The sequence below is a fragment of the Manis pentadactyla genome, chromosome 9 (genome assembly GCF_030020395.1).
Source record: "Manis pentadactyla isolate mManPen7 chromosome 9, mManPen7.hap1, whole genome shotgun sequence".
Taxonomy (NCBI): Eukaryota; Metazoa; Chordata; class Mammalia; order Pholidota; family Manidae; genus Manis; species Manis pentadactyla.
Window position 1 is genome coordinate 84,219,806 of NC_080027.1, and position 16,319 is coordinate 84,236,124.

The 16,319-nt window shown below is 40.1% G+C and overlaps 1 protein-coding gene across 5 annotated transcripts in view; it reads left to right on the forward strand.

Annotated features, from left to right (window-relative positions):
• Nucleotides 1-15,200, forward strand: part of EXT2 (exostosin glycosyltransferase 2) — a 160,738-nt gene extending 145,538 nt beyond the window's left edge. For 4 of the 5 annotated variants that reach the window (XM_036891602.2, XM_057507585.1, XM_036891601.2 and 1 more), the window contains 4 exons: nt 3,270-3,413; nt 5,232-5,360; nt 6,406-6,488; nt 13,930-15,200. In XM_036891602.2, the coding sequence (XP_036747497.2) occupies nt 3,270-3,413; nt 5,232-5,360; nt 6,406-6,488; nt 13,930-14,068 (495 nt within the window). In that variant the 3' untranslated portion in view covers nt 14,069-15,200. Of the gene's footprint in view, nt 1-3,269; nt 3,414-5,231; nt 5,361-6,405; nt 6,489-13,929 lie in introns of those variants that run through there. The other variant, XR_005026155.2, reaches the window with a different exon arrangement.
• The last annotated feature ends 1,119 nt before the right edge of the window (nt 15,201-16,319 follow it).

Here is a 16,319-nt window from a genome sequence, read left to right on the forward strand (position 1 = left end):
GTGATGTGAACTTCTGCATGGGTGAGGGAGCTGTGTTGACTCAGAGTAATACAGAGTGGATGGGCAGTGCATCTTTCATCTAGTGCCAACTGAATGGATGCCTCCCTTTCCCACTCCTTCTCCACTTCACCTGTCCCTGGTGTTTACCCTAGTTACCTGTGCTTGGAGCCCTTCAGAAATCTCTCCAATTCCATTGAGGTAAACTGGTGACTGTGGTCCTGGTGTGATGTGAACAGGCAGGTAGGTGCTTGGCATTCAGAAAAGGAAACTGGGCACACATTTGTCTGCCAGGCCCACAGACCAAACCAAAGTTATGGCTCATATCCTGTGTTGTTGCTCTGGGCTCTATAAAATTGTACTAGTATCATATTTTAATCTGCTAAAATACAAACCCTGGAATAGAGAACACAGCAGCAGCATTACACATCTGAGGAAATGTCTGACATGGATTCATTTGTCTGCAGCTATTACAGTGAAGCCTGTGGCTGATTAACTCTGTTGGTTACAACACGGTGTTAATGAGGCCAAGGTTGTGTGTTTGGGAGGCTTGTTAGGTGAGCTGGTTGCACACATAGGGAAGCTCTGAAAGCTCTTTTCACAGCCCCAGACCATGCTTAAGACCCAGATCAGACATCCCATAAAAGCATGTAGGTGATCACAGGGAGGACTGAGCAAGATAGAGTAATGACTTAGCCAATACACCTTTCCCCACTTGTGGGAAAGCAATTTGAAATCTGTGCGTTTGTGAGGGTAATTATTATCGTGGTCTCACACACAGAGGCTATCACAGTGTCATTAGTGGTAGCTGTTGATCAGTACTGTTGTAGACTACCTTTCTAAACTAAGGAGTCTACTCACTCTGGCTGTGAAGAAAAGAAAAAGGATCTTTGGTCCCCTCTTTTATTCTCAGTATTTTGCCCACTGAGATTCTGCCCATTCATGTAGTTCAGCAGGTGTATATGGAATGCAGTCATGGGCCAAGCACTGCTCTTTGATACCTTAGTGAATAAGACAAAGTGTCTGTCCTCTTGGTGTTTAAATTCTTCAAGGGGGAAATAATAAATAAGTAAAAAATAAATAACCCAAACAGTTACAAAAAATGAAAGGGTATTGAAGAAAAGCATGCGGAAGGGGATGTGATGAAGAAAGGCTGGTTGGGAGATATTGTTTACCTTGGATAGGAGGGTTTGAAAAAGCCTCTCAAAGTAGGTAACATTTAAGCGGAAACCTGACTGATGAGTGGGAACTAGCCTTTTGAAGAGCTGTGAGAACACTCTGGTCAGAAGAAATAGCAGGTGCAAAGTGTTGAAGTCCGGTCACGGTAAAATAACAGAAAGGCTGCTGAAATGTGGGGAAACATTAAGAGAAGAGGTCGGATAGTAGGTAGGCCCTTTAGAACATGCTTAGGAGTTTGGAATAATAGCCAAACATAATATTCTTAGTCAATAAAAAGCCATCTTTTTTTGTTGTTCTTTTATGGGGATCAAACATTTCTTAAAGATTCTGAGGAAAGGGGTGTTAAGACTTGAATTGTGCCCTTCAAAGAAAGGTATGTTGAAATCCTAACCCTTAGTAACCTTTTTTTGGAAATAGGTCCTTTTCAGGGGTAATGTAGGTAAAATAAGGTCATGAGGGTGGGCCCTAATCCCATTTGACTGGTATCCTTATAAAAAGGAGAAATTTGGGCACAGAGATACACAGAAGAAAGAAAGCCATTCGAAGATGGAGGTTTGGAGTGATTTGATTTTGGACTTCTAAATTTCTGTTGTTTTAAGCCACCCAGTTTGTGTTACTTTGTTACAGCAGTGCTAGCACACTAAAAGGGGTAGTGGTAGCATATTGGCTGTGCCCTTGGGAAAGCAGTGACGCATCCTCCCTGGCCTCAGTGACACTTGTATGCTGGGGAGTTCTCTGGTTGCTGTAACATATGACCATATGCTTTATCTATGGATAGAGCCTACTGGTTGAATTACCCTGTACAGAATACCCTAATACTCTATTAGGAAAAGTCCTTTTAGGGATGCTCTGTAAATAGTGGTTTGGAGTAGCAGGAAAATGGAAGCAAGGAGATAAGTTAGAAGCCTGGTAATCTAGGTGAGGGATGATAGTGGTTTGAGCTAGAGAGAGTGGTTATAGGAATGGTAAGAGGTAGTCAGAAGTAGAGCCAGAAGACTTGCTAGTGGATTGGGTTGGGTAAAAGGGAAAGGAAGGAATAAAGGCTGACTCCTAGCTTTGAGGCTTGAGCAGTTGGGTAGATGATTTATTGATAATGAGATGATTGAGAGAATGATTTATCTGGAGATAAGGAATCAAGAGTTATGCTTTGGACATGTTAAGTTTGAGATGCCTATTATTAATCCTGTTGAAGATATTAAGTAATTATCTCAGGAACATTCGGGGTAAAACCTAAATTTTGAGGTGTTTGGATTATAGATAGTCTTTAAATAAGTGAAAGAAACTAATGAGATTGCTTAGAGAGAGAGATTAAAGAAGAGAATAAGGCCCAGGACTGGGCCCTCAGGAACTCTGCTGTGTGGGGGTCTGGTAATGGATGAGAAGTGATGCCATGGACAGCTGGTAAATTGTCAATACTCATTAATGGGATGAACATCCTCTCCTTTAAATGGTAAACCAAATTATACAGAAAAACATGGGAAAGGGATTGGAAATACTTGCTCCCAATGTATCAAATTCTATTTAATAAAACTGTCTCTAAGAACCTTTCCAAATGGAAATCAAGTTTTTGTTTTCAATACATTACAGATGATCAAATCAGGCATATTCTCTATACTTGAAGTTTCCAGAAGGTTATAAAAATGGTGAAATGCTCTGGAGAAATAGATCTTTTTTTTTTAAAGAAACAAAGACTTTGTCAGTTTTCACAATCATTGAGATTTAAGATAAATCAGAACAGTTGAGTTGCATGGTTCCACTTATTCTTCATTTGTATATTCATTAAGAATGAAACTTCTTACCCTAAACGTATGTTAAGGGATTACCTACCTTGGGCCAATTCAGTAAGCTATTAGTTTACATTACTTGAAATTTCCATGCAAGCACAGGAAATTTTGGAGGAGATCAACATTTATCTTGAATGCTAGCAGAAGAACTGGCACCTGTTCATTTTGGCATCTTGAGAAGCCTATTCTGACCGTCCTTTGAGAAGACTTGATTGAACCTATGGAGTCTGTGGATACCACTTAGATAACTAAGCACTGTGCTTGGTTGCTGTCTGAACTGCGAATTGATTGATGTGTTTCTGTCCTTAGGTTTGGCGGGAATTTCCTGACCGGTTGGTGGGTTACCCGGGTCGTCTGCACCTCTGGGACCATGAGATGAATAAGTGGAAGTATGAATCTGAGTGGACTAATGAGGTGTCCATGGTGCTCACAGGGGCAGCTTTTTATCACAAGGTAAGGCAGGGACAGGCTTGTGGCAGGTGATTCTGAGTTGACAAAACTGAGAGTATTATACACGTTTTATTTGGCCCAATTTAATTTTTGCTAAGTTTAGGGAAGGTATTCTACTTAGAGGGCTTAGGAAGGCCATGTTGTATGATATCTTTTAAAAAATAAAGTTATTATTTTTTCTAATTATAAAATAATACATACTCATAATAGAAAATATGTAGAATTCAAAACACTGTATGAGAAGTCACTGGTAGTCGTGTCACTGAAAGATAATCATTATTATTGTGTAATGTTTTTTCCAGTTTGTCTTTAATGTATTTACTTATTCACACATATGCACAGACAGTTGTAAATATTCTCATTAGCCTGCTTTTTGCAATATTTATATTGTGGGTTTTTTCTTGTCATTAATATTTCTTCATAAACAATTTCTTCTTAACATAATTGCTAATAGACCATTTGTTAATATTCCATGAATCATGTATAACTATTCCTTTATCACTGGATATTTAGGTTGTGTCTTTTTTTCTATTTTAGATAATGCTTAACAGTGATGAGTATCCATTTTCATAACTGTTTGTACTTGTTATGATAGAGTTTGTATTATTATGATAGATTCCTAGAAGTAAAATTGTATCAGAGGGAATGAATATTTTAGGGAGGTTTTGATATATATATATATATATTTGTCTGTTGTTCTCAGTATTATTTGTGCCAATTTATACTCCCATTTTTGCCCACAAATTTCTACACTCTTTCATATAAAACTATCTTACCATAACCCCCTTTGATGAAATATATTTTAAAAATATCAAACTTAGCTATTTTGATAAGTGAAAATGGATTATATTGTTTTCGCCTTTATGATTGCTAGTGAGGTTGAAGTTCCTTTTGTGTCTCTTTTTAGCCTTTTTCATTTCCTTACCTGAGAATTGTCCCCTCATGTTTTGGACTCTTTTTTAACTAGGGAGAGATTGAATGGTGTGCATTGGGCTTTGGAATATTCAGTTTGAATGAGAGAGTGCTCCCTGGGATGTATGGTTTAATTAAACAGTAATAATTTGTCCACTGTCAGCCATGGCATAAGGAACTGCTGTCAGGAGAAACCTGTTCAACCCAGCACAGTTACATTCATTTAGCTGTTTTTATGTTGGTGGCTTGTTGTTTTCGTGGCACTGCTGCCTTGATATTTTTTAGGGTTCTAGATCCAGAAATGGGTTTTTGTTCTTAACAACAAATAAATAAATAAGGTTTCTAATTCTTGGGGTTTATGGTAGTAGACAGTGTACATTTTATTTTTTGCCCACAAATTTCTGCACTCTTTCATGTACATAGGTTATGATAATTTGAGAATTGCCTCATTTTCCTTTTACTTTAAAAAGTACATGCCTTTGCAATGTCAGTACATCATTAATTTATTTGTTTCTATTTGCAATCTATGGAAAAAATATAGAAAACAAGGTTGAGCTTGTAGACTCAAGGGGAAGGACTTAGTAAAGATCAGTATGTAGTGTGTCTCTGAACAGTATTTATTAAACACATCATCCATTAATCACTCCAAAGGACTTGTATCCTACAAGGGCTTTATACTCTACCCCTCTTCTGCTTATAGTAGGTGATTTTGAAAAGAATGACAATATTAAAGATGCTTGGTCACCTGACCAATAACATTCTAATACTCCCTTTGCCCTTTCTATTGATACAGCCTTGTAATTAATCTTGTGGGAAAGCTTGTCCTCACACCATGACTAAGTTGCTCTTTATGTATCAGCCACAGAGAGCTGCTATTTGAATGTTTCTTTTTTCTGTTTCACCTGACAGTATTTTAATTACCTGTATACCTACAAAATGCCTGGGGATATCAAGAATTGGGTGGATGCTCATATGAATTGTGAAGACATTGCCATGAATTTCCTGGTAGCTAACGTCACAGGGAAGGCTGTCATCAAGGTAGGAGGCATCCTTGTCCAGCTTTGCCACTAACTTGCTTTGTGATCTTGGGCAAGTCTCTATTTTTCTGAGCCTGAGAAATCTTCATAGCTGTAAATGAAGCATTGGATTAAGTGAACTTTAAGCTTCCTTTTAGCTTTAAGATTCTATGACTGACATTGTCACATTATAAAATTTAACATAGGCTTTGCTGACATATTTTCTTTTTTTATATAGTTTCTTTAGTTATAGTTTTTAACCTCCAGTGTCAGAGGTAAAGGCTATGATGATCAATCTGCAAACTGTATTTTAAGGAATTTTATTTTATTCTCAAAGCAGATTTGGAATCTGCTTGGGTTAAAGAATACAATTTATATCTTTTGTAAGGTAGCTGGTCTTTATTTTTTATAGACTTTGAGAAGATAATTTGTATTATCTAGGTTAGGATAGCAGCCTCCTCTGAGTTTGCTAGAAAAACCATTAGAAGTTTAAGGTTTGAGAGAGTAAGGGAAGAATCAGGGAAGAAGAGTCAGAGGGAGAGGGACTGTTGGATTTTTACCTCCTGATTCAAGAGAATTGCAAAATAATCTGGCATCTTCAAGAACATGGTGCTGTTCATAGCCTTTGCCATTAGCTGTAAGGAGGAGAAAGAGTGCCTGTTGGGACTAAGGTTATGGTGAAAGTCATGGGAAGCTGTATTTCATCGCCCTTATGGCTGCAAGAACAAATGGTGTTTATACAAGGACCTTGGCAGTGAGAAAACAGTCATTAAACAGGAATTAAGGAGCTTGTCATCACCACTTCTTTCCAGTTACGGAAGGCTAAAGCTCTCCAAGCCTTTTTATTGGGCCCTTGTGAGTTCTGCAATTGGCCGAGCCAGACAGAATGGAGATATGGTGAGGTGAAGTGTGTATGTGTGTATGCGGGAGAGCTTGTGCACACATGCATGGAAAGGAGGAGCAGGCATCTCAGTTTACAGAACAGAAACATGCAGAGTGGTGTCACAAGCATGATTTTATTGTCCTTTGTACTGACAGCCAGGTATATTTTTGTGCTCCTCTGGCAGGTAACACCACGAAAGAAATTCAAGTGTCCTGAGTGCACAGCCATTGATGGGCTTTCGCTAGACCAGACACACATGGTAGAGAGGTGAGTGAGCCTCTAACCAAGTCTGCCCCAACCTCTGATCCCCATTTCCTGCCTTGGACCTGTTTATGGTACTTGGTTGGAGATGTAAGGACAGCAGCTGGTAGTCATAGTCACCTCTATTTGCGCTGTGGGAATTGGGTTAGTTCAAGCCCAGGTCACCCAAAGAATTAATTTGGAATGCTACTCATTCAATTTGTAATGGCTGGAAAGGTCTTAAAAATATAGCTGGCCTTAAGCTCCAGAAGCCAGATTCTCCATGTGGACTAAGCAGTTAACTGTCCACAGTCATTTGAGTGGAAGCCAGTTAATTCCAAGGAAACACTGTATTATTTTGCAGGGTAGTATCTCCATGTTACAGTAAATGTTTGATTAGAATTAAACCAAACCCACCTGAGACAAATTTCCTTTGCTGACACTACTAAAACACCTACCAAGAACAGAACTGAAAGCCCAGCTCTTTACATTTGAGAAAGGAGCAGGGCAACTCTGAAAACATTTATTTCAATTCAGTTGATTACTCACCAAACACGCCTTTGTGTGGAATGTAGTACTAGACCTTGTAAGGTGAGTATAAAAGAAGGGGGAGGTGAACGTGTCTTCTCTTAAGACCATTATAGTTTTATAGCAGACCAAGTAGTTCTGACTTGTATCTCAAAGGTTCCTCAACTTTGAATCTCCCGAATCAAACCTTTCTTCTGAAAGGCATCTCCTTACACAAGACAGCAAGCTGTATCAAGGAACCAAGATGTACTCAGAGATGGGTATAGTAGCCTTACACAATGAGTTATCAAGTTCAAGTTTCTACAGGTCTCATATGTATCTGCTTGCAGCATTCATTTCTGAAATATGTCAGCTGCATTAAAATCCTTCAAGGCTGGAGGATTTTTATGCAGAAAACTGTTCTAGTTGACCTGAATTCTTCTATAATGCTTTACTCCTTCTGACTTTTATGTTTTACTATTATTCTCTAAGTAATCTCTTTATCTCTTTTGTATATAAATACTTTACCCAAATGACATGACTTTTACTGACTGACAGTGTGAAATAATATATTATTGTGATTTTGAAAATATATGTCATTGGTATCATAAGTATTACGTAGTCAAAAGCAGTGACATTAACTGTCATAGCTCATTTGGAAGTGACCCAAATTATAGTTCTATTGGAGTACATGAAATTGCTACTTAAACCTATCCCCATTGTCTGTTTATGGGGGGAATTCATATCATTAAGCAACTGGTTATTGATTGGGCTAATTAAATATAGTAGGTTTATATGGTCCAAAAAAGGAATTTTAGGGAGAAAAGTTGACCTGATAATGGCCCTGAAGTTCATCCTAAGGCTAAACAACTCTCCTCTAGCTCCACTGAGATCATAACAAATGAAAAGAGACCTAAAATGCAATGAGAGAGATTTAAGTAGATATAATTATTGTTAAACACTGAAGAATATAACTAAGGGACATGTGGAGGCTTTCTCCTAGGAAGAGGCTTTTGAAAACAGAACAGGCAACTGCCCAGATGTTTTAGGCTTGAATTAGATAATATCAGAGTATAATTAACAACAAACACACACATGAAAATTTAATCCAAAGCTACATATGTGATAACAGCCTTAAGGGAGGCTCAAAGTTTTTAAATTGATCAGAGGGAAGAGAGGTGACTTCTTGCTAGGTTGAGTTTTAGGAAAAATTTTGTAAAGCAGATGGCACCTGAGGTGAACCTTGAAGACCAATAGGATCCCAACCTGTGAAACTGGGCAAGAAGAAGAGATCCTTGGTAGGGGCCTGGATGGCTGCAGGTACCAACCAGCCAAGTTCAGGGTGTATTTTGGCAAGCAGTTAAGAAGTCCGTTTTGGCTGGATCAAAGACCTGAATGTAAGTCATGAAACCATAAAACTCTAAGAAGAAAACATAGGCAAAAATCTCTTGAATATAAACATGAATAACTTTTTCCTGAACACATCTCCTTGGGCAAGGGAAACAAAAGCAAAAATGAACAAGTGGGACTACATCAAACTGAAAAACTTCTGTACAGCAAAGGACACCATCAGTAGAACAAAAAGGCATCATACAGTATGGGGGAATATATTTGTAAATGACTTATCTGACAAGGGATTAACACCCAAAATATATAAAGAACTCACATACCTCAACACCCAAAAAGCAAATAACCTGATTAAAAAATGGGCAGAGGATATGAACAGACACTTCTCCAAAGAAGAAATTCAGATGGCCAACAGACACATGAAAAGATGCTCCTCATCGCTAATTATCAGGGAAATGCAAATTAAAACCACAGTGAGATATCACTTAACACCAGGAGTCAAGGAACAACAAATGCTGGAAAGGATGTGGAGAAAGGGGAACCCTCCTACACTGCTGGTGGGAATGTAAATACCCTTGTGGAAAGCAATATGGAGATTCCTCAAACATCTAAAAATAGAAATACCATTTGACCCAGTAACTCCATTCCTAGGAATTTACCGGAAAAAAAAAAAAAAAACAAGACTGTGTACCCCTATGTTTATTGCAGCACTATTTACAATAGCCAAGCTATGAAAGCAACCTAAGTGTCCATCAGTACATGAATGGATAAAGAAGATGTGGTACATATACACAGTGGAATATTGTTCAGCCATAAGAAGAAAACAAATCCTACCATTTGCAACAACATGGATGGAGCTAGATGGTATTATGCTCAGTGAAATAAACCAGGTAGAGAAAGACAAGTACCAAATGATTTCCCTCATTTGTAGAATATAACAAAAAAGCAAAACTGAAGGAACAAAACAGCAGCAGACTCACAGACTTGAAGAAGGGACCCGCGGTTACCAAAGGGAAGGGGGTGGGGAGGGAGGGAGAAGGGAATTAAGGGGCATAATGCAGGGGGGTCACGGGGAAGGCAGTACAGCACAAAGAAGACAAGTAGTGACTCTATGGCAATCTTACTACACTGATGGACAGTGACTGCAGTGAGGTGTGGAGTGTTCAGGGAGGACTTGGTGATATGAGTGAATGTAGTAACCACAATGCTGCTCATGTGAAACCTTCATAAGATTGTATATCAATGATATCTTAATAAAAATAAATAAATAAATAAGTCCATTTTTGCGATGGTGTAGACTTCTGGCCCATTGATGCCAAACTGCAAAGGGCCTTGAATGCCCATTTAAGGAGCCTGAACTTTTGTATTCAGGGTCTGGGAAGTTACAGAAGGTTTTTGAATAGGGGAGTAGCCTGATCAAAGTATTGTTTTGTAATTAATTTGGAAGTAGTATGTAGAATGGAATGAAGGTGAAGAGACTGAAAAAGAACAGTTAGGACGCTTAAACTAAGTTGAGTGTGGAAAGGGAGGGGCAATTAAATTGCAAGAGTTTTTATTTTTTCAAATGGAGATATGCCAGGACTTGATTTCCATCTGAATAGGAATGGGAAGATTATGGAGAAGAAATTGATAGAGATAACTTTTAGATTTCCAGTCAAGAAGAACAGTAGTACATTTAGCAGTGTAAATAATAGTTAGGAGGAGATGCTGCTTGTAGAGGGGGCATGAATGGTTGTACCTTTAACAGTATAATTAATAAAGACAGGAGGAGATTTAATCATGGGTGAAGTTGGAGAGAAATAAGGATAGGTGATTTGGAGGTCTTGCCCTCTGTATCTGCAGATGTGAATATGGAGCAAGCAGTTGGAAATGTGGAACTTGAACTTTAGAAAGAAGATTAAAATGTAGATAGCTATTTGGAAAACATCTGCGCAGAGATGACAGTTGACTGAAGAAAAGGCAAGGGTAGAACTTGAGAAATTCTGACATTAGGAGACAGAGAGAATCACTGAAACAGAAACAACCACTGGAAAAGCCAAGAGAGAACCAGGATCTACAGAAGCAAGGAAGGAGCAAACAACATGAAGACTGGGAAAAGGTCTTTGAACTCAGTGGTCGTTGGTGACTTTGAAAAAAATAATGTCATAGAGTGATGGGGTGAGGGTTATAGAGTGTAAGTCAGTGGCGAGGATTAGAGTTAGTGAAGTAGACTACCCTTTTGAGAAATACACCGGGAACAGAAGAAAATCAATCTTGAAATCAGTTAAAAACTAGGAGCAAAACTATTTGGATAAAAGATTGAATCACTTACTATTCAAAGAGGCACTTCAGTTGGGAGGCAGGAGGATATGATTCAAGCCATGGATAAACCATGGAGTTATGACTGTATAATTGTTCATTTCTTTATTTTTTTAGTAGCTCCCTTTGCAAATTAAGACCTCATGTTAGGTTTTGTGGTCCAATAAGCTTATTTATTTTTATGTTTGGGGTCTGGGGCACGACATCTCAGTTGTGTAGTTGCATAGCTCTTCCTACCCAGCACCCATTTCCAGGATCTGCTGTTCTTTAAGAACCAGGATTTGTAACTGTTCATTTTGACCAATAACTTCACTAAGGTTAAGGCAGACAATGTTAAGAAAAAATCAGGCCAGTCTTTGTTCAAGTTAGGAGTTTGCCACTTACTACTGTCTGATTTAAGGAAATTGACTTACTTTATCCTGAACTTCAATCTTTTCATCTCCTAAAATAGGTATATTAATATCTATCAAATTACATTGTCCATTCGTGGGTTCAACAAATATTTATTGAGTGTCCTTGTACCAAACACTGTGTTACAGGCTGGGGATAAATGAAGTCATAGTGCATGAAAGCCTAGAGCACAGTGCCCAGCAGGATTAGCTTCCTTCATAATTTCCCCAGCACTAGTCCTAAAGGCTTCTGGTAATTATATATGTTCCGAAGAAAAACAGAAAACCACTAGTGCTTTCTCCCCTTGACCCTTCCAGCACTTCAGAAATAGATGTTAGCAGTTCTTAGCCTGTTCGTATTTCATTAGAAAACCATCCCAGGGGAACAGTTGCTGCTGGCTAGACCCCTGACAGAGCAACTTCGGTGAGCCACCAGCAACCACCAGATTAGTTATCTGCCCTAACCTGTTGCCCACCCCAGTTCCCCTGGGTGAAGAAAAGTAGGAAACACTCAGTGCCTAGCAGGAGCATTAGGGGCCTTTGCCATTCAGAGCAGGCCAGCCACCTCTCCAGTGCCTGCTGTGTGGAGAGAAAGAAGGATTCACTAGACATGGGTTTGCTGGGGGTAGCTATCAACAAGTCAGGCTAGCCTGAGCCCCAGTGGCCTCCTGCCCGTGTCCCGGCCCTGTTGGCAGATCCAGTTACAGAGGAGGCGTTGTCCTCAGTACTCCTCAGGGGGCCATGGAGCCTCCTGCCCTCTGCTGAGAACCATGGTTCTTTAATCCATACTCGATGGTACTTGGGCGTGCATGCGTTTGGCTGGCCAGAGTCTACAGGCATAGTGATTGGGAACTAAAAGAACCTGTACATGTTTATAAGCAGAACAACTGCCAAAGTAAGACCTTGGAGAGATTTGCCTTTGCCTCCGCCTTGACTCCATAGTTTGAGGAGACAGAAGCCATTGTCCAGAACTTGCTCCATACCATTTTGTTGGAACTCCTCAGTCTTTTCCCCAGTCTCCCCTCACTTTGGAACCTAGGACTGCCGCCACCTCAGTCTCAAAAGACTACCCTTACCTGCGAGTTAGGGTAATGTGATGAGAAGAGGAAAGGCTATATTGCCTGTGCAGACCTAGGTTTCAGATCCAGCCCCACCAATTTCTAGCTCTGGGTCCTTGGGCAACTCACTTAACCTCTCTCAGCCTTAATTTCTCAACCCATAACAGGAAGCTACTATAAACCAACCCTTGGGTGTATAGAGGGGAATACTTTAAGGAATCAATGAAAGCATGTATGTAAATTATCTGGTACATAATAGGTGCTCAGCAGTTGTTAATTTCCAGCCCCTCTCCTTGGACCCTTCCTCTTGGAATTATGTTAATAAATAAATACATTTGTATCATCTCATAATTAAGACTTTATTTAGCCTCAGAAGCCAGAATGCCTAGGTTTGGCTCTGCTCCAAACCAGTTATTTGACCTTTGGACATACTGCTTAGCCTCTCTGTATCTCAGTCTTCTCAGTGTAAAATGAAAACAACAGTAGGACCTACCACGTAGGGTTGTGTGAGGATGAAGTGGGTTATTAACACATGTAAAGCACTTTTGACATCACCTGGAACATATAATAAATATTAGTTGTTTATTTGTGATGATGGACACCATGATGCTCTTATTTAGAAGAGCTCAAAATGAAATAGTTACACATTTTCTTAGAAACATAATGACCAAGAGAAAAGATTGATAATGACCGCTTCTTTATTAATTGGTTTCTTTCTAAAGCTCAAAAGACTAGAATAAAAACTTGTTAAACTGAAATAATTTGAAACGAGGATTATGTATTTCTGAGAACGGAAGAGACTTCTGGTCTGTGTTTTGAAATTAAGCTCCTTCTTGGTAACTGGTTCTGCCCCTGGTTAGTTTGTTCTTGTTGTTGCTCTTGGTGCCATGGGCCTGACTGAGGAAAGAGTACTCACCTTCCTGAAATCTATCCTTGAGGTCCCCTTAACTTCAAAAGTGGTGTTTATAGGCTTGCTTTTCCCCTCTGGTCTGAAGCTGAGGTGTCCTCATTACCCAGCTGTCACACCCAGTTGGCCTGATTCGCCAGAACCATTTCCCACTGACATACCTGACCTGCTCACCTCTGAGGGGGTCACTCACCAGGCTCAGGGGGTGCAGTGCAGGTAAGGAAACAGGGTTTTCCCCGCCTCCAGCAGTGCTGGGCTGTTCTGTCACTGGGTTGGCCATCACTGCTCATTTTAACATGGGAATGGCTAAAATTATGAAAGCTGTCCTATGTGAACCTCAGCTTTCATAGAAGAGTTTGTGGAAGTTGGCTGAAAATTCCTAGAGATTGCCACTTATAGGCCCTCAGTAAATGTGGGTTGAATCAAGCATGCATTGTTTAAATTGAGATCCACTGCCCCATTATCTTCTTTTGGCTTCCATCACTCAATGTGTAAGATGCTCTCTTCTGCCTCTTAAGCTTCAGTAAGTTTAAGTTCAGATCCAAGTGGCTTTTTCCTTGTCACCCTTTGTCTCTGTTTAGCTGGCAGAGATTGGGTTAAGAATTGTTGGCCGCTAATCCACCTTGGTTTGAGGCCTGCCTGTACTGAGCTGGAAGAATGACTGGAATTTGAGGGGGAGGGGTAAAGATATCTTGACCTCTGCAGGTCCATGGCCTCCACACAGCATCTCCCATTCACTTTCTCCCACTGAACTAACAGAGGGTCCCAGATCACTTCTTTTAGCCACACCTTCCCAACCTTTTCAAGAACCAGGGGCCAGACTGGGGATGCCTGGGTTTCTTTTGTTAATGTTGACTATTACGTCTTTTGCTCTTATCGCTCAGCCTCTTGAACATTTTCTGTTTTTTCCCCACCATCACTCTCATCTCTCAATTGCCCTCCCCGCTCCCCAAACCCCACAGGTCTGAGTGCATCAACAAATTTGCTTCAGTCTTTGGTACAATGCCTCTTAAGGTGGTGGAGCACCGAGCTGATCCTGTCCTGTACAAAGACGACTTTCCTGAGAAACTAAAGAGCTTCCCCAACATTGGCAGCTTATGAAACATGCCATCGGTGGAGGTTTGAACATTAAGCTTAGACAAAGGAAGAGAACACAGCCTCTCCAGCACTCTAATATCAGATGGGGGACTTCAGAGTGGAAGACTGACATGTTGGACAAGGCATACACCCAGCTAACCTACTTGTTCAAGAACAGGAACCTAGAGAGAGTATCTAAGCACCCTGAGCTGTGCATCCTCTGCTCTAGTGTTTCTTACGATGTCTGATGGGTTCTTTGTGAAAATGCCAAATGGAATTCTTTGTGGCATGTTCCAGGTTTAAGTCCAGCTCAAGCTCCCTTTGTTTGCAGTTCCAATATGACAGTCTGAAAGGAAACTTCACTGACTAAGACTGCTGAGAAGCCCATTTTAGGTCTGGGGAATAGCATGAAAGGTACCTGTATCTCACTTTTAGTTATTTCAAATCAGTGAGTTCTTTGGAGGAAAAGCCAAGTCCAGATTTGGTGCAAAATCCAAGCATCTTAGTGGTATTTAACCTGTGCCTTGGGGTCTCGGGCCCTGGGCTCATGCAGAGGAAGAGCACTGACTGCTGAGTTGGGATTCTATAAGTTCCATGAACTATTCCTCTTTTGTTTGGCTTTTTGATATGATTAAAATTGTTTTTTATTCCTTCTTATACTATGTCTTAAATACTGTTTATTGATAATCCAAAGACCTGTCTTTCTGTTTTTGTATATTTGACTGTATCTTCTGGCCGTAACTCCAGCCTACTGCCCGCGTCTGGGGACATAAAGTCAGGAGGACTGTCTGGTGCCATGTGCATCATCGAGCAGAGAAAGATCCCCAAACAAGCAGAAGAGATGTCTCCCTAAACCTCCAAAAAAATCTGTTTGCTTCTGGATTAGATCCAGTCAATCTTCCACAGGTATTCTTTGGGATAAACCGAGGGCTTCTAATAGTCATGCACGGAGTTGCCACAGCTAGTGCCGTGTTGTGAAAGTTGAGGGAATTGTAACCCCAACCCAAGAGGACGCCAAAATTTCCCTCATCCTTTTGGTATAAAACTTAATGTAAGCCAGGGAGGTTCTGGCTAATGTTAAATGCCATTATAACAACTGCTTTGCAATAGCTGCTGGTATATTTAAATCATTAAATTTTAGCATTTAGTAATACTGCACATGTGTGAATTATACCGCTTTAAGCCCCGTTGATGAACAAATCTACTCTGGCAAATGTTAGATGTTATGGATTTGAAACAGATTTATCTGGCTCTAATATTAAGATTAGCCACAGTTTGGGCTTTAGCCATAACATATGTCCCCAGAACACAAAATACATAACAATTTGCTTGGAATATGGATATAATTACTGAAACCTAGTTGTGTGCCACTCGAAGTCACTAATATACCACCCATTGTTCTGTAGAGTGACAGGAAGGTGAGCAGTGATTATGCTATAGTTTTTAAACTTCTAGTTTTAACAAGAGTCCTTTCAGACACGTTCCCAACGACTTTGAGAGGTCAAAGAAACCTTTCAGAGGTAGGAAAGTTGAAAGTGGAAATCGTGAGAGTTTCATCTTCTTTCATATCAAGGAGTGATAGAATTGTGGATTGTTACTGGTGGAAAGGACAAGGTACCATCTCATCCAGGCCATTCATTTTGCAGATGCAGACACTGACACTGTGATTTGTTCCATGGTGCAACTGCATGCCCATGTACTTCATAAATACTTCCAGTCCGGATAACTGTGCACTAGTCAATAAGGGGTGTGGGAGGGCACTCTTGTCTCATAGTCATAGTCCTGGGCATGGTATGGTAGAAACCAAGACAATGTCCCCTAGATAACAATTGCTGACACAGACAGGACCTCTAACTTTTCCAGGGCTTCTCTAGCTTGATTTCCAAGATTTGGGGGAGGGGGAGGGAAGAACCTTACATGTAAATTCCTATTAAAAGCCAAAACCTGTGCTAACATTGTGTGTGTGTCATATCACCCTCAGCATTGTTCCCTTAGCCTAGCTTCTTCAAACAGCTCTGTTCTTTCTCATATCACTGAACACACTACCTTAGTGGCTGGTTTCTGATCCACTCTCCCTTGCAAAGGATAAAGTTTTCTTTTTTCTTTTTTAACCTTGTTAGCACTTTGATTTTGGAAGAGGAATACTTCAGTCTAAGATTACTGGGAAACCCAGGGGGCTGTGTTAGTGTGACTTTATCACCTTCTGAGTAGTCATTGACTTCCAAGAGAATTAAAACTCCATTAAAGTAACTCACTACCCCCAGAAATATTGGGG